The 27,367-nt window shown below is 39.7% G+C and overlaps 1 protein-coding gene across 1 annotated transcript in view; it reads left to right on the forward strand.

Moving 5' to 3' along the window:
- Nucleotides 1-27,367, forward strand: part of Itga2 (integrin subunit alpha 2) — a 101,267-nt gene that overhangs the window by 64,734 nt on the left and 9,166 nt on the right. Inside the window, exons 13-27 of the mRNA XM_052159794.1 lie at nt 804-947; nt 4,291-4,494; nt 5,202-5,338; nt 8,179-8,318; nt 10,940-11,091; nt 13,172-13,282; nt 13,805-13,887; nt 14,251-14,392; nt 16,168-16,260; nt 16,741-16,817; nt 16,904-16,987; nt 20,668-20,770; nt 22,041-22,151; nt 24,071-24,175; nt 25,506-25,619. Coding sequence (XP_052015754.1) covers nt 804-947; nt 4,291-4,494; nt 5,202-5,338; nt 8,179-8,318; nt 10,940-11,091; nt 13,172-13,282; nt 13,805-13,887; nt 14,251-14,392; nt 16,168-16,260; nt 16,741-16,817; nt 16,904-16,987; nt 20,668-20,770; nt 22,041-22,151; nt 24,071-24,175; nt 25,506-25,619 — 1,800 coding nt within the window. The remainder of the gene's footprint in view (nt 1-803; nt 948-4,290; nt 4,495-5,201; nt 5,339-8,178; nt 8,319-10,939; nt 11,092-13,171; nt 13,283-13,804; nt 13,888-14,250; nt 14,393-16,167; nt 16,261-16,740; nt 16,818-16,903; nt 16,988-20,667; nt 20,771-22,040; nt 22,152-24,070; nt 24,176-25,505; nt 25,620-27,367) is intronic.

Below are 27,367 nucleotides of genomic sequence, written 5' to 3' on the forward strand. Positions count from 1 at the left end.
TACTAAGCAAGTGAAATTAATTTGATGAATACCTGGAGCAGGTGAGGTAGAAACTGGTGTTTACCAAGTGGCTCCTTCAGGTTTGAGGAAGTCATCTCAATTTACTCATGTCTGTGTTAAAAACCCTAACGGCAGAAGGTTCACTGAGACTAAGTCTGATTCTGCTATTGCCATTGATTTTCTAGGAGTAAGGAGACCACAAACTAACATTCATGTCATACGTTTGCCTTCTTTTTAGTAATATAAAGAATGGGGTGTCTCTTTTGGGAGAAAACAATGACAATGTTATAGAAGAAACCACGTACTAATTTTTAGATCCTTAATAGATGTTCGCCAACACTCACTGAACATTGCTGGGCGGGATGGCCTTCTGAGCCTCCGCCCTTCTAACTGACTTCATCTCTACCGAGTTCTCTTATCTTTTCCATGCAGCAGCATCACCTGGGCTGAACCCTGACTCTGGCATTAGTCATCCACGTTTCTCTCCACCTAGAAACCTCCTATTGTCTTTAAGATGCTCTTCAAATACATCTCTCCCTGAGCCCTCCACCTGCTGCCTACCCACTGACAGTGTCTGTTACAACATTTTGTTTTGTTTTGTTTTGTTTTCCATGGTAACACGGCTGCTCTCTGACCTCGGCTGGCCTGATATCTCATCTTTCTCCAAATCACAGCTCACATAGCTATTCAGGGTTCCTCTAGTAAGCTCTGGCTCAGTGGCATCAGAAATACCTAGAGTTGTGTGGGCTAGAATACGTATGTGACTATATAACTCCTAAGATTAATTTTCTTTGCTCTTCTAGATTGGCTCCTATTTTGGCAGTGTGCTGTGTACAGTTGATGTGGATAAAGACACCATTACAGACGTGCTCCTGGTAGGTGCTCCCACATACATGAATGACCTCAAGAAAGAAGAGGGAAAAGTCTACCTGTTTACAATCACAAAGGTAAAAATAAACATTAAGGAAACAGCTTAGTACTCTAAGTGCTGATAAATAAGTTGACTCTAGTACTGATAAATGAGTTAGTCTGAAGTTTGAAAGATGCTTATTATTCTTGAATAATAGCTAATTTTTATGCATAGTATGGCATATGTTTAATCAAATTCAAAACATTATAATTTTAAAATGTATTGAAAAGCATGGAGTTTAATATATAATATATCCCATTTTCCATGAGAGGTCTTTGGATATATGTTCCTATGCAAATAAAGCCAGTATAAGCAAATAATGTGTGGCATGCATGTACATACAAATATTGTTTCCTAAGCATATCATTTCACAGGATCTGAAGTGATAATAGTCACTGGGCATTCCGACCTCCTTATTTCACAATGAAAACCATCATCCCAGCAACTCCCGCAACCCCCAGATGACCTAGCGTGCTTTCTACATTAGTTTGTCAGAAAATTCCAGTTGTTAGTGTCACATTTAAGTGCACGTCCAACTCATGGAATGTCAGATCCTTGCCATAAAGCTGAGGTCACTCAAAAAGACAAGACATGGTTTTTCCAATATGTAGACAAAACTCTACGTTCATTTCCTTGAGAATCTGGAGCTCAGTGAAAACAGGAGGAAAGGCAAATGGAAGTTAGTGGTTGACATGAAAAATCAGACAGGTATAGGGGAGAGAGAAGTCAATGCACGGAAAGTTCTATTTAGCTGATAGGATATTTTATATGCTTGGGGCTTACTATATATATTAATGTAAAAATTGACCTTCTAAAACAAGCAGTTAAAATAATTGTATGAACAATGTATAAACACATAAAAGATAGGATGTAGTCCCTTCTTGAGAGCTTTTTTTATCTCTAGTTTCTTTTGTGTTTCTTGTTTGCAAAATATTCTGAAAGAAAAAAAAATAAAATAAAAAATCTGAAAGATCATTAATGGGAGATGAAAACAGCTGTTTAAAATTTGTTTTGATTGTTTTATTTCCTTATGTGTATGACTGTTTTGCCTGCATGATTATCTTTACCACATTTGTAAATGTGTATTTGGTGTTACCAAGGAGATCAGAAGAGGGTGCTGGGTCTCTAGAACTAGAGGTAGTAGTAGTGGTTGTGAGATATTGTGTGGGTGCTTAGAAATGGACCCATGGACCCAGGCCCACTGCAAGAGCAAAAAGTACTTTGAACCACAGAGCCAACCCTCCAGTCATAGTAACATTCTCTCTCTCTCTCTCTCTCTCTCTCTCTCTCTCTCTCTCTCTCTAATTTATTTTCTATATTCTTTGTTTGCATTCCAAATGCTTTCCCCTTTCCCCATTCCCCCCTCCCCATATGTCCCATAAGCCCTCTTCTCTCCACCCATTCCCCAATCACTCCCTGCCATTTCTCTGTCCTGGTACTCCCCTACAATGCTGGATCAAGCCTTTCCAGGAGCAGGCCCCTCTCCTTCCTTCTTCATGGGAATCATTTGATATGCTAATTGTGTCTTGAGTATTCAGAGCTTCTGGGCTAATTAATATCCACTTATCAGTGATTGCATTCCATGTGTATTCTTTTGTGATTGGGTTACCTCATTTAGGATGATATTTTCTAGTTCCAACTATTTGCCTAAAAAATTCATGAATTCATTGTTTTTAATTGCTAAATAGTATTCTATTGTGTAAATATACCACATTTTCTGTATCCATTCCTCCATTGAGGGACATCTGGGTTCTTTCCAGCTTCTGGCTATTATAAATAGGGCTGCTATGAACATAGTGGAACATGTGTCCTTATTGTATGCTGGGGAATCCTCTGGGTATATGCCCAGGTGTGGTATAGCAGGGTCCTCCAGAAGAGTCATGCCCAGTTTTCTGAGGAACCGCCAGACTGATTTCCAGGGTGGTTGTACCATCTTACAATCCCACCAGCAGTGGAGGAGTGTTCCTCTTTCTCCGCATCCTCACCAGCACCTGCTGTCTCCTGAGTTTTTAACCTTAGCCATTTTGACTGGTGTGAGGTGAAATCTCAGGGTTGTTTTGATTTTCATTTCCCTAATGACTAATGATGTTGAACATTTCTTAAGGTGCTTCTCAGCTATCCAAATTTCTTCAGGTGAAAATTCTTTGTTTAGCTCTGTATCCCAATTTTTAATAGGGTTATTTGGTTCTATGGGGTCTAACTTCTTGAGTTCTTTGTATATATTGGATATTAATCCTCTGTCGGATGTAGGGTTGGTGAAGATGTTTTCCCAATTTGTTGCCGTTTTGTTCTTTTGACAGTGTCCTTTGCCTTACAGAAACTTTATAATGTTATGAGGTCCCATTTGTCCAGAAATGAACCCATACACCTATGGTCAGTTGGTCTTCCTCAACAAAGGAGTGGAAAACATCCCGTGGAAAAAAGATAGCCTTTTCAAAAAATGGTGCTGGTTCAATTGGAGGTCAGCATGCAGAAGAATGTGAATTGATCCATTCTTATCTCCTCGTACTAAGCTCAACTCCAAGTGGATCAAGGACCTCCACACAAAACCAGACACACTAAAACTAATAGAAAAGAAACTTGGGAAGACCATTGAGGACATGGGCACAGGGGAAAAGTTCCCGAACAGAACACCAATAGCTTATACTCTAAGATCAAGAATTGACAAATGGGACCTCATAAAATTACAAAGTTTCTATAACATTCTCTCTTAATACTTTATCTAATTCAGTAAAAAAATTAATCTTCATAAAATTACTTATAAACTAGAATCAACACTGACCTAGTTGAGACACTTTGCTTTCTTACAAAGCCATTAAATATTTTCATACTTGAGCACAAACTCAGAAGGAAAAGCTGTGTTTTATAAGGAAATATCTTTTCCTTTGCAGGGAATCATTTAATGTTTCCTGTTATGAAATGCTAGTGACTTTTTCCCCACCTCTTACCACAGTATAATTATTGTGTCACTGTGCAGCAATTTTTAAGTAAGGTCTAGATTATCAAGTTTCATTGAGTTCTGTATCTACCCTAATTCCATCCACGTTTTGAGACTCCCACCAGAAAGCTTTTACGTCAAAGATTTGGAAAGAGATGACAATCCTCATACTGAGAGAAAGTGGAGATACAATTGGACACTTTATGTAGGCTTTTTTTGTACAATAAAAGGAGTTATTACCTCCTTTAATCTTGGCTTAGGATCAGATATCTTATGACTTTAATTAATAAAATCTTTATAACTCTCATCACACATGGAGAATCATCAATACTAAGATTAAAACCCTGTCCACGTTTTGAAATCTTGTCTGCGCATAGTTGCTTTGAATGTGAATGACGCATGTTGAGAGATCTTCTGTAACGGTTCCTCGCCTCTTCACCAGGGCATCTTGAATCAGCACCAGTTCCTTGAAGGACCAGAAGGCACTGGAAATGCTCGGTTTGGTTCAGCAATTGCAGCCCTTTCAGACATCAACATGGATGGCTTTAATGATGTGATTGTTGGTTCCCCTGTAGAGAATGAGAACTCTGGGGCTGTGTACATTTACAATGGTCACCAGGGTACCATTCGCACCAAGTACTCCCAGGTAACCCATGCACAAGATGATGTATTGTGTACATAAATGCTAGAGCTAGACAGCATCATCTAATCCGTGCCTCTTACATTATATCCACATTCTTTCCATCAAAAAAAAAAAAAACCACTAGTGAAGTTTACTATGTGTCAAACACTATTCTAGCTCTGAGAATGCTATACAGAACAAGACATACCGAATTCTGCTTTTTGTTGACCTTATATTCTAATAGAGGTCATATGAAAAAAGAAATACATTGCAGTATTATAGATATTAACAAATGTCAAGAATCAAACCTAAGAACATAAAACTTGACTAAAGTTAAATTTCAAAGATGAAGGATCTCAGATGGCTGAAGAATAATGGAGGATCTCTTACTGATAGGCAATTTTGTGTTCATTCTGAGGAGAGCTAGCTATGACAGAAATCAAGACCTGAGCTTGTCTCAGCTGTTCCCTGCCTGTACACTTCTCTCCATTTTGTGCTGCTTGGTGATTGTGAACTAAAGATCCCTGCTATTTTCTTGATGAAGGAACCATTGTAAAAATAAAAATAATAATACAGAGATCAGATAAAATGTAGTAGAAGGAAAGGATGGAATTTTCTGGATCAGACAACCTGAAAAAATGATGACAGAGAATGTAAGGGGCAAGATAAAGGCCATTGTTCTGTGATTCAGCTGTGCGTACCACAACTCCACATTAACTCTGTTCTTTTAGAAAATCCTGGGATCCGATAGTGCCTTTCGGAGCCATCTCCAGTTCTTTGGAAGGTCCCTGGATGGCTATGGAGATTTAAATGGGGATTCTATCACTGATGTGTCCATTGGAGCTTTGGGGCAAGTGGTTCAACTCTGGTGAGTCAGTAAGTGCAAGACTTAAAACGACTTAATTAAAATGGCTTGCTTTATCGTGTAATATGTATCATGCCCAATGTTTTATATAAGTCTGTAGGAAATGTATTTATCATGGTTTGCATAAATAAAGGGATATTTATGGTTTTCACATATATAGACAGTGATAGAGATAGGTGTTGATAAGCATGTATATTTGAAACACACACATATACAAATATACACATGGAGAGATCCTTGTCATGAGAGTCGAGTTTTTCTTCTCCTTATGTGAAAAGATTCAGTGTGCAGAAAAAGCCCCCTAAACAATATCCTGCATATTTCTGAATGTTATCTTCTTATACATAGCTTCATTTCAGCTTCCAGTCAGGAAACCTTATGAGAACACAATCATAAAACACAAAGCAAAACCTCCTTTGTACTTAAAAGGCATACATTAAAATCCTAAGTCATGAACAAGAACCATTATTTTGACTTAGCTGACCTCTTCACTTACCTCCCTAGGCATCAAAGATGAAGGAACAAGAAAGGATTCATAGGTAATATGGTTTAATGTTTTAAAAACCAGGTATATGAAGGTCTTAAAAAGATAGCTCAGTGGTTTGGAGGACTGTGCAAGCATGAGGACTTGAGTTCAATCCCCAGGGCCCATGTTAAAAAGTCAGACATATCCATGTGAAGTAGCTCATACCTTTATCAAAGACCTTGGAGGCTGATAGAGGTGTCTCTGTGAGTTGGAGGCCAGCCTGATTTACATAGAATGCTCCAGGTCAGCCATAGCTGTATAGTGAGACCATTTAAATAAACAAACAAAAACGGGGCATAGTGGCACGGGCATATAGTCCTAGATATGGTGAGGCAGAGAAAATATCTGTAGCTCACTAGCCAGCTAGCCTTGACTAAATATTCAGTTCCAGAGCAGGATAGACCATGCCTCAAGCAACAGGGTACCTGAGGAATAACACTCGTGGTTGACCACTGACATCCAGATGCACATACATGCATATGTGTACCTACACACACACACACACACACACACACACACAAGCAGAAAGATACATACACACAAATAATAAGTACTTAGGCATATGATCTAGTGAGATACTAGAATTAAAAATAAATCGATTATTCAGTCCGGAATACCCATGCATTCATCTTTCTCTGTTGAAAATATATGCTTTAACAATTGAGAATACTGGGAGCAGAAACACAGTCCATTGATGTTTTATGATTCCTGAGTTTGATGTTACTCTATACATATATATTATTATTATATATATTATTATTACTATATACATATATATTATTATTTCTGAACTGTGCTTTTCAGGAGTAAAATGAGTTTTTTGACAAGTGAAACTGTTATGAAGGAAACCAAGGATAGCTTTAAGACTGAGAAACTAGAAAATACTAGAAAATAGTTAAAATAATTCAAGATTGGCATACTTGGAATATTACCTAGCTATTTGGCTTCATTTAAAATAATGTTAAAAAAAAAAAACCAGAACTGACAGTAGACAGAGCCATATAGGCCTTGGTAGGTGTCCCACCTCTACATTTACTGTGCTATGATATAGTTTAGTCAGTAGCTTGACCAAGCTGCTGTTTTAAAGGGTAGAATCCATTCTTCAGAAAAGTCAACACACGTGGTACCGAATGAATGTGCTGAGACGACTACTCCCACTAAGCTAATATTCTGTGGTCGCATTCCTACAAAGTGCTGAACTGCTCTTTCTGGATAACTCTGAGAATCATGTCTAATAAATTTACAAAACATGCAAATCAAATGATGTTCAGTCTCTCAAATAATTGGCCTAAAATTCACTGAAAGATTTTAGGTTGTAAACCTGAAGCTGTGTTACATTTCTTAGGCCATGGTTGGTTATTAAGAGAAATCACAAATGTATAGTAACTTTTAAAATTGTCTTCCCAGAGATGCCTGAAAATAAAGAGACATGCTGTTTGGATCTAATTGCGGTGCTTTTCAAAATGGTGAAATTAGTAATGATTGCTTGCTGTCTTACAGATAGTGAAAGGTTACACAGGGTCACTGTAGTGAACTTCAAACTCTAGCAATAAAGGGATTCAGCCTGTAGGTTACATTTCTTCACTGGCAAGTACCAGTGAAATGGTAAGCCTCCAAGTACCCATGTCTCAGATATTTTCATTAATAAAATGGAATTAGTATTTTTTACACCAACATTGAAGGAGCGAATAAGACTGTGGCTTAGGTACCCAAAGGGCCACAGCCAGAGTAGAAAACTCTAGTACCCTGTGATGGACACCTCAGCCCTATTCTACCATCATGCTAGTTCACACCATCATGGACTGGTGATGCCAACCATGGAGATAGCAAGTCACAGGCAAGGGCAATGTTCATCAGCTCTGTCACCTCCATCTTCCTCCCTTCTCTCTCCTGCCATTTCAAAGACTGAGAGTAACACTAGTTGGGACTGACTCTAGTTGGGAAGATATAGATGGGTCATAACTTAACATATGATCTGCAAAGAGGTTTCAGACTTCTGTGTAGGTTCAAGTGTTATAATCATGGGTAAATGGAGATAGATAGATAGATAGATAGATAGATAGATAGATAGATAGATAGATAGATAGATAGATAGATAAATAGACAGAGTCATTCTGTGGGCTATACAATTACCAACCAAAAATCCATTCACCCCGCTGCCATCTTTTGCTTTCAAATAGGAAATACTGCTCTCAAATTCTAAGACAATGGAGAGAAAAGTTCAACAATATTAACCCCAGGTCCTACATGCATATGTGGATGCATATGTATATGTATACTGGGCAATAATGTGCATCTGTCTCCATTTGTCTTTCAGGTCACAAAGCATTGCTGAGGTGGCTCTAGAAGCTTCATTCACTCCGGATAAAATCACTTTGCTCAATAAGGAGGCTAAGATAACCCTAAAACTCTGCTTCAGAGCAAAGTTTAGACCTACTGAGCAAAACAATCAAGTAGGTAGGTAGACCTGAAATAACCTATACACTGATGGTTTGTCTCAATAGTGTTAGCTAGACATTTTGGTTTGCAGCCCAGAGGAATTAAGAATCTTTACTGCACATGCTTAAATTGCCACTCATTCAGTACCTAAGAGTCATTCATTAGGTATGGGAGGTTGCTTAGAGCATCCTTGCTCAGGTCTAGATGCTGGCATTCTGCTGTAGAACACTTCAGTCACTGTGGTATAATCATGAGCTCTGCCGTTGAGTCTGTCTTTCCCACAGATCCCTTCTGTAGATCCTTAGCACACACAGATTTCATTGTGCTGTGACAAGTTCTAAATGAGTTGTGTTGTCTACTGTCTAAGCCATTCCCTGTATAGATGTCCTTAGTAAAGCACTCAATGTTATTCCTGTTCTCAAAGAAAAAATAAGAAAGATAGAAAAGAATATAAAATCTGTGTGCGTTGTTTTGCCATGTCTATGGTATGCCATTTTATTTCTGTCTCCCATCAGATGGGAGAAAGCACAGGTAGAACTGTTGGCAAATGTCAGCAGAAACTATCATCCTCTATCCCCCGAGAGGCCAGATTATCTTGTGAGACCTGACTGAGATGCTGCATCCTCTTTGAAGCCATTTCTAACCAACTACCTCTGTTATCTCAGCATCCACGGCCAAACAACATTTCATTAAAACCTACATATTTCTGATCTATGGATTCTAATCTCTCCTCCATAAGATTCTGGCTCTGTAGTTAAGAACTCTTAGCCCCTAGTGCTATAACTTGATTTAATTGCAAGAAAATTAGCTTAAAGGCTGATAACAATTAGGTCAATTGTTTGTATGACACCTATGTGTGTCTTGGGGTACACACCCACCTGAGGATCTATCACAATGAAGTCGAAAAGCAGCACCATATAACCATCTTTAGTCTGCATAAAAGATTAAGATGGAAAATGTAATTCTCTGGCAGACATGGCTGGCCGCCCAGCTCTCTTGGCCCTAAAGTATGAATATGCCCTGCAGCTCTTCCACATTTTGAATGTTCTTCATATATTCTGTTGGCGCACACTGAAAAAACTGTACTTTCAGAGAATTCCATTCCCGCTGATTGGCTGGTGAGGATTTGGGAACCTTTCTTGCCACTGGGAACTTTTCGTTTTGACTCTCTCCTGCTGTGTCTACATCCACCCTGATGAGCTCGCTGGTCATAAGTTTTCACTTCATGGCTTGACAATACCAGCACATAAGAAATAAATCCCATTTTTAAAACTGGATAATTTGTGAAACTAGCCATCTATTTCATTAAGCTACTTGAAGGAAAGGGGAATTTACTGACTTCACCTTTTTTACAGCTACCTAGTCCCCGCTATTAGTTTTCCCGTTAAGTTTTTTATCAGTTACTTTTAGTCCATCCATTCCATTTTTTCATATTTTTGACATGTTTATTGGTCTCATTAAGTCACCAAAGCACAGAAATTCCAGTTTCGTTAATAGATAGATTAAACGTAACAGTTATACTGTCTTAGGAAGAATATTCAACTTTAAAATAGTTAATAAATCTGATAAAGTAATTCCCCATAAGGCATTTGTCCTAAGCAGTCGGGAATGCTCTGAATGTCTGAGTGGCCAATGGATTCTTTTAAAGGCAGCTGGTCTGATTATCTGGACTTCAGTTCCTGTCATCATTTTTTATCACACGGTAGTTTTTCATTTTTACTCCCCTGAGTTGTTATTAAAAAATTCTGACTGCCAAAGAAACAGATCCAAAGAGAGTAGGAAGAGTGTTCAAGTCAAAGAGGACATAAACTGTGAAATTACTGCCCAGTCTAAGAATGTCTGACTCAAACCTCGGTGCTACAGTGTCGCATGTCTTTCTCCACGAAAGCATCTAGACTATGTCAGGCAGAGTACTTGTTCTTTTCAATGATCATGCTTAATTTTTAGAGTAACACGCAGTCCTTGTAATGGCACAGAAATAGACAGAACATGAACTTTCATTTCAAAATGACTTCAGTTTTATTTCTGACCTTGTCTAAGCTGGATGAACTCATGTCAATTATTCTGTTTCATTTTCGTCTAGTTCGTTATCTCAAAATAGCATCAGAGTATTCAGTATCCAGGTGCATTGTAGAGATGGTAGAATATGAAGATGTGTTCAACTGGAATTTCTCCATATAACTACTTGTCCTGTGTGCACTCCCTGCATGTGCCCTACGTTATGGAAGATGAAACTAATGCACAGGAAAGGGATCAGTTTGCCCAAGCTTATCCAATAGATTTCCCAGGGCAAATCCAATAGCCCAGTAGTTGTTGGGTTTCATTGTTACAAGACACACTTCTCTGGCTAGCTTGTATGTGTGTGTGTGTGTATGTGTGTGTGTGTGTGTGTGTGTGTGAGAGAGAGAGAGAGAGAGAGAGAGAGAGAGAGAGAGTCCACAGTCACTTAGACCAAATCCCATAAAATTACAAATGTCATGTGGTCTTCCTCTGTACATAAACCACTGTTGTAAAAAGATATAAAGATAGTCTTTGCATCTTCTTGATATTAGGGGCTTCCTCCAATAAGATCCAATGAAACAAGGCTGTTTTCTTCTTCAGAGCACACTTGACCTATTTGTTTGTGATTTTTCTCACAGCCATCCTGTTTAACATGACACTTGACGCAGATGAATATTCATCCAGAGTAACCTCCAGGGGGATGTTTACAGAAAACAGTGAGCGATTCTTGCAGAAGAATATGGTTGTAAATGAAGTGCAGAAGTGTTCTGAGTACTACATTAACATACAGGTGAGGTCTTGGCGTTTCCATCACTTTTCTTCTAAAAGACTAATGGATAAAGTTTAAAATGGAAGTTAGATGTTAGAAGATGTTTGTCTTTCCAATGACTTTATGTCTTGTCTAACTCTGGGAACAGAAAGCCCATTTCTTCTATGCTAATACTTAAGGTCACGTTCTGATTTTGTATGTGTTGGTGGCATGACGTTTTATTAGGAATTTCAACTAAAGGGCCCAAAAGATTGTTAAAGAAATGAAAGGCGTGGAGCCAGAGGGAGAGTTGAGCAGATAAGAGCACCTGCAGCGTAGGCAGGAGGACCTGAGTTCGAATCTCCAACACCTATGTAAAAGAGCCATGTGTGGCAGCTATATGTGTGCCTATAACCTCAGCACTCTGAACAGCAAGGCAAGATGATTTCTGGAGGTAGCTTGCCAGATGCCAGTCTTACTCCAGGATCATCCAGATACTCTGTCTCCAGGAGGAAAATGTTGAATATGATGAAGCAGAGGCGACCTAATGTTCTCCTCTGGCATCCACACATATGTACACACATCCACACATATGTACACACATCCATACATATGTACACACATGTATGTGTACAGGCAAACACATACTAAATAAAGAAGATAAGTAGATCAATTAATTTTTTTAAAAAAAGTGAAAAAGAGTATCTCTTGAATGACTAACAGGGTGAAGTTACCATTGACAATTTTATTTTGACAACTTTTCCATCAGGTAAAAGTTGTATTCATTGTAAGCTCCTGAGAATGAAAATCTCAATTGTGGTTTACAGTATTCCTTAACAGTAGGTCAGTGGTTCTCAATCTTCCTAATGTTATGACCCTTTAATATAGTTTCTCATGTTGTGATGACCCCAACTGTGAAATTATTTCATTGCTACTTCATAACTATAATTTTGGTAATTATGAATAGGAATATAAATATCTGATATGCAACGCCCCAGGGGTGGTGACACACAGGTTGAGAACTGCTGCAGTGGGTGAAAGACTGTAGATTGTGCAGCAAAGATTGCTTGGTTTAATATTAGACCGACCGTAATTGCTAGAGTTTTCACAGACTTTGGAAATCTTTAATGTAGGAAAAATGCTTCTTAGGAGAAATTTTCCAGCCAGAAAGTTATTTTAAGTTATTTGAAACATCTTCCCTCTGCTTAGCAACTGTGAATAAAACCTAATATAAGAAAATACCTAGAGTAGAACTCTTGTCTCCACACAGGAACATATATACATGCATGTGTGGACACACACAAACACAAACATATATACCATATATGTATACACACATATACACACACACCATGCACACTTGTGTACACACACACAACATAAGCACACAAAACACATACAACACACACATAAAACTCACATACACCATATACACAAACACACACAATATATACACAAAACATGCACACATGTACACACATTCATACACACAACACAGGCAAAAAACCACATACAACACACACAATACTCACACACAATATACACACATGTACACACATACACAACATACATACACACATACATACAACATGCAAGGAAGGAAAGAGAAGGATCAAGGAGAGAAGGGGAAAGGGGGTTGGGGTGTAGGAATGGAGGGAGGGAGAAGAGGAGGCAGGGAAGAAACTTGGCTTCGTTCTACCCTGACCTTGATTAGAAGGGGATCAAATTACCCATGGAATTACAGATTTCTGTGGAATCACACTGGAATGATGATACTAGGGATGAGAAGCAAGGTCACCCAAGAGCTAGGCACTGATATAGGCATCCGTTGACGAAAACTGGACATAACGTCTAAATATTTATAATTGCTTGCATATAAACAATGAAATTATTTATCATCCCAGTGGGAATTGCTGCTTCAGATTTTTACTGTAACTGAGTCACCTTAGGATTTTTTTTTTTTTGAGGTTAACAGCAGAATTGAGACCAAAGAAGAAGTCTTCATCATTCAGAAAGAGATGACCCTCTGTAACTGATGGTCCTCTTAATTATTGGCACATGGTGGACTTTGTTTACAAGTTACTATGACGAAGTAACCAATCAATCTCTCTCTTGTATTTAGAAGCCCTCTGACGTTGTCAACCCTCTGGATCTGCGTGTGGACATCAGTTTGGAAAACCCAGGCACTAGCCCTGTCCTTGAAGCCTATTCCGAAACTGTCAAAGTCTTCAGTGTGAGTGTGGCTTGCCCTTCCCAGATGGAGGCTGGCCCACAGCTTGCACCTTCAGCGTGGCGCTAAAGATGTGAAGGATGCAGCCTGGATGTAATAACGCACACAGGGCACTGGCATATCAGTCCCGCAAAGCAGAGATGGCTTCTTCTCCACTCTGCCTCTGGCCCGAGGGCAATGCCAAGTTACCAGGGGAATTCAACAAATGCTTCTTGGAGAAATAAAGAACAAAAACAGACCAAACTGCTCACCATCCACTTAAAAAAAAATCAGATGTCTGTGAAGCTATTCATCTCTCTATTATGCCTATTTTAATTTAGCCCCCCCATAAACAAACTATTACCTTGAATTTTGTATTTTTCATTACTTTTTCTTTATGATTATGTAGCCCTGCACAAGCTCCTAAAACTTTGTTCAGCTTCCCACAGTTTTGACCTTTATGTAAGTGGGATAATACTGTTACAATCTCTCTGATTTTATCCTAAGAGCACCTAAGAGGATGATGTATTTTCTCCTTTGTTGCAGATCCCTTTCTATAAGGAGTGTGGCAGCGATGGAATTTGCATCTCTGATCTGATCCTGGATGCCCAACAGCTGCCACCCATTCAGTATGTTCGATTTCACATTTCCCTGTAAAATACAGAAATAAAAGGCGCAATACATCTCCCCACTCAGAATAAAAAATTGGATTTCTTTTCTAAAGAAGAAGCACTGTGAATGTAGTTAAGACATTGCAAAGCTGAATTTCAGCTTCTGCCACTCCCCTAAGAGTAAAGCACTGAGAATTGCTAACTTGCTGGATTTGGGGAGTTCTTGTCCCTGCAGCGTAATCAGAAGCTACGATCCGGCAGCAGTTGCTTACTTGTCTCCTCATTATTAAGTAATCTTCAAGTAAATGCAAAGAATTTTTGAAGAGTGGGGCAGTTTTAACCTCGGTGGCTCTATCTTCCTCTCTTTTCTTGTTTTCACAGAAATCAGCCCTTTATTGTCAGTAACCAAAACAAGAGGTTAACATTTTCAGTCGTACTGAGAAATAGAGGGGAGAGCGCATACAACACCGTCGTCCTGGCTGAGTTTTCTGAGAACCTGTTTTTTGCTTCTTTCTCCATGCCGGTAAGTGAGGACAACCCCGCCCCCTTACGCCCCACCCCCCAAGCCAGCACAGCATTTCTTCCCCTACCCTACCCCCTGCTCCCCTCCCCTCTCCCAACAATCACTGTCTCTGATACTTGTCCCTCTATGTCCTCAAAGTTGTCTGGGGGGAAAAAAAAAAAACAGCGTTGACCCCGGGCATGCTCAGTCCTACCACGTGGCTTCCAGTTAGTTAAGACTCCAGAGAACCGGCAGCCTGGGCTCTGAATCTAGAATCTAGGGCGGGATGCTCTGATTCCAGCGAGGGTCACTTTTTCCTTTACCCCAGGCCTTGGCGGCAGCAGCTCATAACTTTTCCAGCCATCTGTGTGTCCTGGTGCTAGACAGATGTGGTGCACTTGCTCAGTGGTGTTGTGAGTCCTGCAGCTTAGTCCTAGATTTGCGGATGCTGTTGCCAGGGTAACACGTTCCTGCAAAGCCACTCTATCAAGCTGACCTGATCACTAAACCAGGAATAAGCTTTACAGAGAGAGCCTTAGTTCTTCTGCTCTCAAGGCATGGAGAGAGAAGAGAAAAAAGAAAAATAGGAAAATCTATTTTTCCAAATAAACTGCTTGATGAAATGTTATAAAAAAATGTTTCTTCCTATTTCACATTAATGTGAACTTTTATAGATTTAGAAATCTAAACTTATAGTGACCACATGTTTAAATGGCCTGGCCATATAGCACCTCTTACATTAAAGGCAAAATGAAGTAAGGAAACTGGCAAAATCTGTTAGATATTTATAATTCAAATACTGCTGGGCAGTGGAGGCACACACTTTAATCCCAGCACTCAGGAGGCAGAGGCAGGTGGATCTCTGAGATGCAGGCCAGCCTGGTCTATAGCGTGAGTTCTGAGACAGCCAGGGCTACATAGAGAAACCCTGTCTCGAAAAAAGAACCAAAAACAAAATATAAATAAATAAAAATACAAACACCAACATGTATTTTTCTTCTTTTGAAAATATGCATCTCAAAAATATTAAGGAGAAGGTATTACTAAAGATAAGGCTTCTGGATATTGCATTAAAGATATTTGTGCCCCTGAACTACAAAGGTGATCTCCTTCTTAGTGTACAATTCCCCAGTTTTTTGGCTTCTCCAGTATATCTTTAGAGTTGGCAATACAAATGCATGCTAACCACTTGGACACTACAAGATATTCAAGTCTTTGAGAACAATAAAATATTTAAAAAAAAACAACAATATCACTGCTAAGATATCCTTGTACACATTTCAGTGTGGGTCTGCAGACACATATATACATACATACACATACCACACATATACACACCAACATATATGCACAAATATACATACATATGCACATACATATACCACACATATACACACATACACATACTGCACATATATACACACACATATATACACCATACATATATATGTACACACACATACATACACATATACACACATATACACATATACATACCACATATATATGCACATATACTCAGCACATATATATATGCTCACACATACATACATACACACATATACATATACATACACATATATACACACATACACATACCACATATGTGCACATATACACAGCACACATATATGTGCACATACATACATACACACATATACATTTACATACACACATATACATACATACACATACCACACATATGCACAGCATGCATATATATGCACACACACATACATACAAACATCACACATACACCACACACACTTAATTGTTATTTCTTTGGTCCTGTTCAGGTTGATGGAACAGAAGTAACCTGCCAGGTTGGTTCATCGCAGAAATCTGTTACCTGTGATGTGGGATACCCTGCCTTACAGAGTGAACAGCAGGTACAGCATGCATCCTCTGGTCCCTCCAAAGCTGAGAGCACTGTCCTCCCCAGACATCATCATTTCACAGACATCACAAAGCAGCAACATACCACCCAGACATGTTCCCTCACTGAGGTTACTTTGTTTAAGTGGTTAGCAAAGGTAGCATTTCCTCCATACACTTTTTTCCAAGTGCACATACAACATATGTTCTTTTGTGTGGCTATGTTGACCAACATTGGTCAAAGCACTATAAGTAAATTTCAGGTCAGCAGAAGGCTTGGCAGTTCTGACAGACGTAGCTCCACAGTGTGTGTACCTGAGAGAAGTTGAGCTCTGTTCTCAGATCAACAAGCCAGAGCAAGTGGAGAGATGTGGTCTACAGAGTTTACATTTTAAGACAACATTCGGAATCCCACGAGAATGGGTTCATCTTGCGGGAGAATACTTTCCTGGCATAGAGCATCGTGGACTGATGGATTTTAATGTTGTGTGTAGGTAACTTTTGCCATCAACTTCGACTTTAATCTTCAAAACCTCCAGAATCAGGCAGCCATCAATTTCCAAGCCTTCAGGTAAGATGCAACGGAATCATAAAACTCCTGGTCCACAGCTTTTATGAGCTTTCTCTTTAAGTATTGTCTGATATTTGTTTTAATAGTGAGAGCCAAGAAACAAACAAAGCAGACAACTCCGTCAGTCTCACGATTCCTCTCCTCTATGATGCTGAACTTCACTTAACCAGGTAGGTGAAGCCTGCAATTGGGTGGGTAACTTTTTACCCCGGATAGCATGTTAGTGATTGCATCATTGAGCTTATTACCACAAACAGTCCTCTGTTTATTCAGTCTTAGATTATGAAGTTATTTCCCAACGGTCAACTAGATTAGAAATATGCAGATAAACAGATGCCAAGGGACACTTTGACCTTTGAGGTTTATTGACTCACAATAGCACCAGACTTGCAGAAGAAAAATGTTTCTGTCACCTATGTCAACATATGTCACCTATGTCAAGCTACCATGATGTGAATCACCATTTCACTGGATCTCTTTCTAATGTATAGGATTCTGTATTCTCTTAAACACATCAGGTTTAAGTCTATGTGTTTTCACCTATGTTAACCTGAAAGAAATAGAGGATTAGAATAAGGCTTTACTTTTATTGGCATCTTAGCTATGTATGTTTATGATTGCAACATATGTCAACGCCCCCTAAGGTAGTGAGTGCCTGAGCTCTATCAAAAAAACCACACAAGCAAACAAACAAAACAAACAACAACAACAACCAAAACCCCTCTATCCTTAGACACTGAATCATACTCTTGGGGGCTTGACAATTTCTTGCTGCCCTGTTCATAATATTCATCCTGAATGTGGAGCATTCCGGCGTGGAAGCACCCGTTCTTGGGCGTGGAAGGCCCCAACACCACATCTTAGACATTGAAAGGGCACGAAAACTGTAAGATGGAATCACAGGCCAAAGAAGCTGACATGGAGACTGGCCTAGGTCTAGCTCCTTAATGGAAAACCCCAGACGTGACTGGTGATGGTTTTCTTCCAACCAGGAAGAAATGAGGGATTTTCCAAAGGAAGCCATGCCTGAGGAAAGACTTTCTTCCTTTTTCTTGTCTACCAAACACAGGTCAACCCGAGGACAGTGGTTAAAATGTAACTAGGAGACACCAATTAGCTTGACTTGTCCCAAGGAGCAGGTGTCTTGGGATATGAGTAACATACGAATCCTACAAGTGCTATAGGCAAATCCCGTCTGAGTTCACTCAGAGAACTAAGGCCACTTCCTCTTGAAAGCCAAAGACCCATGACAAAGCACAATACTAATTTCCCAATAATTCTCTGGCTCGGGCCTTGGCAGCCCAGCCCAGGAATGCATGGAACATACAAACCATGCAATAAATCACAGAACGAAATTGTGGAGGAGTGTGTGCTGTCCTGTTTGAAGCTTGAGACACATGAGCAAAGGTAAAGACAACACATTGTACCAAGTCACAAAGGCACAAGTCAAACAAAACATGCCCCATGTTATCCAGCCCTGAGAAGTACATCAGTAGCTGCAGTTTCAAAAAAAAAAAAAAAAAGAGGAAAAGGAAAAATAAAGTCTCTGTGCTAAAAAACCAATTGAAGACAAAGCTACCATGATGTGAATAGCCATCTCACTGGGACTTTTTCTACTGTATAGGATTCTGTATTCTCTTAAACATATTTGGTGAAAAAAATCTATGTGTTTTCACATACTGTTATCAGGAAATAGAGGATCAAAATAAGACTTTTATTGGCATCTTAGCTATGTATGTTAGTGATTACAATTTTATTCTAATATATTCTGCTACTAGGGTCTATAGTATGTACTTAAAATGTTAAGGTATATAGTCAATTTTTTTTCATGATGAAAAGTTTTAAAGTAATAACTTCTGATCCTACACCCATATGGTTTCCCACAAGATTCTTTTTCTAAAGCATTACATGTGTGTATTTGGAAAATACAAACATTAAGATTCAAAATGAAAACTGAGGTTAGCATTCTCTACCACCTTGGTTAAAGCCCTCACAAGTGACTAACAAGGCTATTTTAGAATATCTTCCATATAAGCAGTTCATTTATCTGCAAGGTTATATACATACACATACACACATGTTCTCATTCAAAGGGAATACTAAAATATTATTTCCTATCTTTATGTTGTCTTTATATCAGGATATATATAAGTTATTTTATTTCTGAAAGAGTCATAGTTCATGTAACCACTCCAATATTAATTAGATATGTGGTTGTTTTACATTTTTGTCTTTGTAACCATAAAAACCAATACTGCGGAAAAAAAGCTTTAATATTTTATAATCTTCTGAGGAAAGTACAACCCTTAGAAGCTCCTGTAATACTATATAAATGCAGTTATCATCTATGCATATAATAAATATGAATAGAATTATTTTGAACAGGACCCTCTTCAATTTAGATCACTACTACTGTAACCCATAAGTAATGTAGGGAAAACTTATGTAAAGTAGAAAAGTGTCCGATCTCCTTAAAATACAAAAAAAGCAGACCATATCCATCAATTTAGGAGCTGGCTCTGTTTAGGGGCTTACATAAACATCTGGAAAGTGGAGAGAATATCAGAGCTGAGTTTTCTGTTTTAAATTCTTGTTAGGTTTCCCATTTTCCATACAAAGCTGACACATCACTATTTCCTTTCATAGGCACAAAACCTTGACAAATACATACATATAATGTGACAGGTTTTCCTTCTGAAAATCTGGAAGAACATTCTTAAAAGAGTGAGAGATTTGGGGGCAGTCAGAGATTGGGAAGGGAGGAAGGAAGGGGGTGCCCAGAAGATTAAAAAAAGCATTCTGTCTCAGAAAATGTCTAGTCCATTCTTTTAGGAAATGAACTGAACATCCTATAATTTAGATAAATGAGAGATGCCCCCTGGGCATATACGGAAGGAATTGCATAGTGCTTTTCAGACTCTTACTCTGGTTATCAAATCCATAACGCCCCATACATTGCAAGGATTTCCTAGGGAATCCTCTGGCCTGGGCATTTCTGTGCTTGCAGGCATTAGCCAGGAACCTTAAATTGTGTGGTTGATCATAATACAAGTTTGGGAATTTAAGAGTGGTCCTGCAACATTGGAAAAAAATTCAATCAACCCTCAACTTACTGTCAACTATTAGAATTAGTCTAAAACGAGAGAAAGAGTAATAAAATAGTCCCATGTCCCGTTTGAAAGGCATTTAGTGATGCACTCTGCAGGAGCTAATAGCTGGTTACCTATCATTGTACTCCAGCCACAAGTGAAAAATCTGAGCTCACAATTCCAATCCAACCACCAAAGATGAAGTGTCTACCTTTCTAACACACTTGCTGGTGTAACAGCAGTCTGGAGATTAACACAACTGTCAATTCTAAGATAATACTTTCATACTAATGCTATGAGCTTGGCTACTGGTAAACACATAGACTTTCCTCAGAAAGACAGTGAAGAGGTATGACTTGAAAGGAAGTAGTTTTAAGGATTTTTAGTATTTTTTAAAAACTTTTGTATTGATTTTTTTCATCTAGTAACTTTTGTATTATGATAATACTAACTTAATGATTCTACATATTTATGGGGCTCGAGGTATATATGATGTATACTGCTAATGTTGGGGATAGGTAGCCCTGAGATTTCTAGCCTCCCCTGATACCAGTCAAGCAGAAAGACAGATTCTCATAGTTACTCATGCGGAATCTTAAAACAGCTGATGTGAAGGTAGAATACTCATTTGGTGTTTCTATTGTAAAAGTGAGCTATTTTAGTGGTAATCCAAGCTAGAAGGCACTTAAGTAAAATAAATATGATGCTTCAAGAGAAACAGAAAAACCAAAATAATGGGCTTCACTGCTGTCACCCAACAGATCCACCAACATCAACTTTTATGAGATCTCTTCAGATGAGAATGCCCCTTCTGCCATCAACAGTGTTGAAGATATTGGTCCTAAATTCATCTTCTCCCTCAAGGTTGGTAAACTTGTCACAGGATGACAAACCAGAAAGAGGAGGAGAGAAATAAAGGAGTCTAGGCTGAAAAGAAGGGAAGCAAGGTCCCAAGGCATCAGTGGTTGTCAGTCTCGATCGTGCAGTAACACCAGGAGAGCTTGCTGAAGTGCAGGCATGGCTGAGTCTCAGCCCTGAGTGTCTGACTCAGAAGGTCTGTGGTGAGGCAGGAAGTGAGCTTCTGAGGAGCCCACACAGTGCTGCAGATGCTGCAGCCCAGGCAACGCTACGGATGCTGCCGGTTTGGGTGTCACACTTTGAGAACTCTGAGGTAGATGACAGATAAGTTGAGGGATTTGTGTTTAGTTGTGTCCTAGGTAAGGGAGAAATATTATATTTTCAAAGCAAACACCCATGACTAGCCAACAAGGCATCATTACAGCGGTGTCACTGAGGGGGAGTGTCCGTGACACTACTTTATGCTTGGAAACCAATCCTGTCTGTATAATTCATCAATATGGTACAAATAGGGCTTTGTACAGTCATGAAAAGTAGTATCTAAGATGTTCTGAGTGGGTTCAATATAACATAACTGTAACTATAAGTAAGTAACTACTAATCTAAAGATTGGAATCAGTTATTTAGAGAAATTCACAGAAACATACTGTAACCCCAGAACTTGTGAAACTGAGGTGAGATTGGTGCAAGTTTAAAGCCACTCTGGGCCACAGAGTATGACTAAGAGAGAGAGAAATTAAGTTATGAAAGAAGAGCTCATTTAGAAAAGAAAGCTAGAGAACCTTTGCAGTGTAAATAGGAACCCACCGGCCTCCCTGAGACAGAGAGCATTCCATCTCTGCATTTCTACTAGTTCACAAAAATCTTCAGCTCTGAAGTTTAGTATCATGTCTTTCATGAGAAAAGAATCGTGATTTGTTACCAAGAGTTTGTATTTCAGAAGGTGAGGAAGGCAACTGCATGCTTAATAGGATTTTTAATCAATTCACAGTAAAAGTAACAGTATTAAGAGCTTAAGTGTGAGGCATTGTATCAAAGTGTCTTCCACACTACCAACTTAATTCCCACCAGTGAGACCAGTCAGCTTGGAAGTGAAGGGCCAGTGAATTTTTGATGGTCTTTAATCGTCAGATGAAAACATAATCTTTAGTGAGGTTCAGTTCCTGGCCCAAGTCACACTGCTATTCTCCGTTCCCCGCATCATGGACAGCATCACCGATAGCATCGTGGATGGGTTTTCTGACAGCATTTGTGTCTCCTGTTATTTTCTACAAAGGTAACAGTGGGAAGTGCTCCAGTGAGCATGGCGTTGGTAACCATCCACATTCCTCAGTACACCAAGGAAAAGAACCCACTCCTGTATCTGACCGGGATACAAACAGACCAGGTAAGGACAATACGCCTGGTTACACAGAAGTGACCCAAGACATAAGGGTGATTGTGTCTGCACCTGAAGGTTGAAAAACAAGAGAGACCACATATGCACCCCAGATCCCAGCAAACTAGCCTCAAACTTTATATGTCCTAAGAAAATGAACAATCTGCTTCAAGTAGTCAGAGGTGGTTGAAATTACTCTACAGTCTGTTTTGGAGGTGATTTGACTTGGTCAGAGCCTTGCTAGGAGAGAAAGCTGAGAAGTGAGAGATTCAGGCTACTGTGGGCACATAGTGGGTCTAGAGAGCTGCAATTATGTGTCCTCAAGCAGTTGGCTCAGAATTTCAGCAAGTAAGGCTCAGCCCTACTTACTCATTTAACTCACCCCAATTACTTTTTAAAGAGAAACATCAAGACAATGAAATCTGAATCTGAATATAAGGCACTAGTGGTTTTTATTTTTTTTTTTTTGAAAGTTACAGGGTTTCTTCCATGCAGTGTAGGCGAAGAGATAGTGCCTGTCATAGCCAAACCTCCTAACACTGGCTCACCTTTAGTTAGGCACCTAGCTGTTCTTACAGTAGTATTGTTTCTGTAATATGCAGAGTAGACTTAAAGATATTAAAGTCCTAAACAGTTCCAAAGAAAATAATACTGAATCACTCATGATGTTTTCATCTATCTATCCATCTATCCATCTATCCATCTATCCATCTATGTATCTATGTATGTATGTATCTATCTATCTATCTATATCTATCTATCTTTACTACAAATTGATCTAATGTCATACTAGCAAAGTATTAGTTCATTTTGCATTGCTACAATAAAATGGTCAGGTAAAATTTACAGATAAAAAGGTTTATTTAACCCCTAGTTCCTGAGATTCAGAGATACGATTCAGCTCTGGTGAGTGTCTCATGGTATAAGAAAGAGAAGGGAAAATGGAAGTACATTGCAAAGTAGGAAACTGAAGTGAATTCTGCACTCCCTTTTATAGGACATCCTTCCAATTAATTAGCCTATAGATATTCTACTGGGACCAAACTCTTAATGATCCCATAGTCTCCTGACAATGCCACCTTGGGAGCCACAGTATTTTTTTATTCCTCTCTCATATATTATACCCCAACTGCAGTTTCTGTTCCCTTCTCCTCCAATTCTCCCCCTCCCATCTCCCATTTCCCTCAGATCCATGCCTCAAATCTGCCTCCCCTCAGAAAACAACAGAACTCCCAATGATATCAACCAAACATTGCATAACAAGCTACAATAAGACCAGGTACACACAATCACATCAAAGCTGGGCAGAGCAACCCAGTAGGAAGAAATAGACAAAGGAGTCAGGAACATCCTCTGCTCCCACTATTAGAATTCCCACATCTACACAACTATAGCATATATGCAGAGGATCTAGGTCAGACCACTATCGTCTCTCTGATCTCTGCAACCCCCATGAGTCCCTGACAGTTGATTCTGTGAACCATATTCTTGTGATATCCCTGTCCCTTCTGATTCCTCCAATACTTCCTCCGCCTTCTTAACAGGACTCCCAGAGTTCCTTAACATTGGTCCATGGTTCTCTGCATCTGTTCCATCAGTTGATGGATGAAGACTCTCTGATCTTTTTCATGATGATTTTGCTAGGATCCGGAGGGGTGGGACTACTCTTTTAATGTGTGAACTGCGAGGTAAAAACCACATTGAAATGATGACAGGCTGTGAGAAACTGGCCTGCTTTATCAGGTCTCATCAGCTCAATGCGATAGTTGAGCCTTTCCTGAAGAACAAAAGAGTTGGCCACTAGGCCACTGAGAAAGGAGCCTAAGGGCCCCTCGGGCGCCCCACATCAGCAGGATTTCCTGGCAGGCTGAAAAGACTGACAGCAAACACTTTGCTTTCCATGTCTGATGTGGTGATCTTCTCTGTAGGTTGGTGACATCAGCTGTGTGGCAGAAATAAATCCTTTAAAGCTACCAAGCACCGCCTCTCCTGTATCTTTCAAGAGTGAAAACTTCCGGCATACGAAAGAATTGGTGAGGAGAGGTCAACATTACAGCAAGCTTGCCTTTAGTGATCTGATGTTTGTTGGAATTGTGTCTTTTGCTTTACCCCAGCAGCTGACATCCTAGAGCAGGGTTTCTCAACCTGTGGGTTGCAATCCCACAAATGACCCTTTCATGAGGTTCACCTAAGACCATCAGAAATATCAGGTATTTACATTATGATTCATAACAGTAAGAAAATTACAGTTATGAAATAACAAAAATATAATTTTAGAGTTGGGGGGTCACCACGGCATGAAGAACTGTGGTATCTTTTTGGCTCCCATAGAATCTTTTTTAAAGAAGCTTTATTTTTTTAAAGCAACTCATGACAAAACTGTGAGGAATGGAGGAGACTTTCCTAAGTACCTCCTGTTGACACATATTCATGGATTCATCCACCATTGACACCCATGACAGAGTGCTGCCTCTGTCACATGTGACAGGTAACAGCTGCACTAATGTGTCCTTGCCTGAAACCATGGTTTACACTGGGGTTCATGGTTGGAATGTCCAGTGTTCACACTATGGGGTTTGTAAGTCTATAATGACCTGTGTCCATTAATTACAACGGCACATAGAGGGGCTTAACAACCCTAAACATCTGCCATCCTCTGTGAGTCACATCTCCCTCTCCCCCCTAACCCCTGATAACTACTGACTCTTTTACTCACATATTTTAATGTAAGAATGCATTATTACAATTAAGTTTAATGATTAAATTATGTTACCTATACTTTCTGTTCAATAATTTACTTCCTTTATTTGTTATTGGCACATTGTTGATACCATGAGTTAGTTCCTTCATTTTGCTTTTATGGTCATAAACAGTAGAATGAACAGGTGGGACCCTCTTTTCACATATTTCTGTTATCTCCAAGGGTATCCATATTAACAGGAAATAACTGGGGAGGGGGGTAGAGACCTGTCAACTCTCTTTACATTCTGAAACATGGTACCAAAATCTCTTGAAGAAGAGTTATAAGTATTAACACATCAATGATTCCCAGCCTGTGGGGCTGAATGACCCTTTCACAGGGGTCACCTGAAACAGATATTTACATAATGATTCAAAATAGAAGCAAAATTAGTTATAGTTATAAACTAATTTTACGGTTTGGGATTAGCACAACATGGAGAACTGTATTGAAGCTTTAGGATGCTTACACACACTGTAATAGAGCCCGATAGTGCTTGTTTCCAGGGTCCTTCCTAGCACTGAGATTTATCTTATCTTTCTCTAAAGTTTTAGCACTAATAACACCCGTTCTCTCCCCTCCCTTTCTCTTTCCCCTCTCTCCTGTTGACTCTAATCTGAAAGGACTGCAGAACTGCTTCCTGCAGTAACATCACCTGCTGGCTGAAAGACCTTCACGTGAAAGCAGAGTACTTTATCAATGTGACAACGAGAGTCTGGAATGGAACCTTTGCTGCTGTGAGTATCAGCTTTACCCACCGTGTATTACGGAGAGCAAGGGAACATGTGGCTTCACTGCTAGTGTAATTCCTTTTTGATGAAGGAGCACCCTGCCTACAGTCAGCATTGCCCAAACATACCAGAGCAATAAAAAGGTAACTAACCAGGAAGCACTAGCCAGAGTAGTAAGCTCATATACCTTTGCTGACTTTGCCTCAGAATCATCTGGAGAGCTCATCCAGAAGTCTGTCTCTCAGATGCCACTCCAGCCATGGCATCTCCATGAATAGTGCCAAAGATGCCTTTGCTATCCTTGCCATAAACAGCATCTTCTTGGTCTCCCTCCCAATGTCCCCACAGTCCTCTATATGCAGTAACAGCTGAATCAAGATAGTCACACCCCTGTCTCTATCCTTGGGTTTTCAGCTAAGTGCATTATTGATCTTAAACCATGCAGAAGATAAATCCAGCAGGAGGGTCTGTCTCCCTCTGTGAAAACAGGCAGGCACTCTATTTTTCCTGGTTTAGCTTTAATCTGATGAGTTAAGCCCAGAAGGTGTACAGTTTTCAGGCTATTTCAATCTCTTTGAAATGAAAACACAGTAACAATTAGCATTGTTTCTCTGGACAGCAGGTGTGAGTCCACTATAGCACAACTGAGGGGGGGGGGAAGGGGGGTTGGGTAACCAGTGTTTTGGTCTGGCAGGAACAACATAAGTTAGGGGCAGTCCTCAGCCTCTGCTGTCCTGGCTACTTGAATGACTAGCTACTCCTTCCTCTGATACTGGCTCTGACTGTTGACAAAATATCTTAGTCTGAATCTCCCAGGCTCTGTATGGGTCTTTTGTTTTTTTTTTAATACTCTGGTCCTTCGATTTTCACCATTTCACAATTGGCAATCATCTTCTCTGTGTTGATTAGAGAGTGCCCTCCCTACTGGGCCCCGGAGTCAAAACACAGTCAGATTGAGGAAAAATATAATATGAAAATAGGAAGTTTAGGGAAAGATTACAGAACTGGGGAATTGGGGAGACTGAGGTGTTGGGGTTCCTTATGAAATTCTTCTTTTGTTTGCTGGTCAATTGCATTGGCTCTGAAGCCTATGGGACAGCTCTGTGTCCTGAGATGTGACACATTGTATTGGATGCATCCTCCCCAGCTGGGGCAGCTTAGTGCTCAGTCTTACCAATTGGCCCCTGGCTCCTTAGATCTGAGGAGCAAATATTTTCATTACGAACTTTGCCAAATGGGAAGGAAACCTGACTCTTGCACATCAATATATCATCTCTCCAGCTCTGCAAAAAGTATTTGGCTTTTCTGGAGTTTTCTTGAAGCTACACTGTTTTAACCATTAGGCTTTATGGAAGTGCCCCTCAATAGGCTCAGAGGCAGCCTTTCAGTTCTGGAAGCCAAGTTCTTGAGCAGTAGACAATGTATCCCTTTTCACAATAGTTACAGTTAGAAAACCAAGAAAGCATCGCTCCAAGTTACTGGGTGTCAAGGGCAGCATGTCTCCCTGTTCCCCAAGAATCCATACTTTCCTCTATTTTAACAGCTAAATAGATGATTCAGTCTGAGATTCGGGTCTCATTTCCAGTATGGGGCTCACTGTGCAGGGCCTTCTGCTACTTCCTTTTGTGATGCAGTGAATATCAGCCTAGTACTGATCACATTCTTACTGCTCAGACTTCCCAATAGTACTGGCTGCCTTTCATGTGGAAAACCTTGGCGAATGCTAGCAAGTGTGCTATTTTGCTTACTCTCCT

The sequence above is a fragment of the Apodemus sylvaticus genome, chromosome 16, assembly GCF_947179515.1.
Source record: "Apodemus sylvaticus chromosome 16, mApoSyl1.1, whole genome shotgun sequence".
Taxonomy (NCBI): Eukaryota; Metazoa; Chordata; class Mammalia; order Rodentia; family Muridae; genus Apodemus; species Apodemus sylvaticus.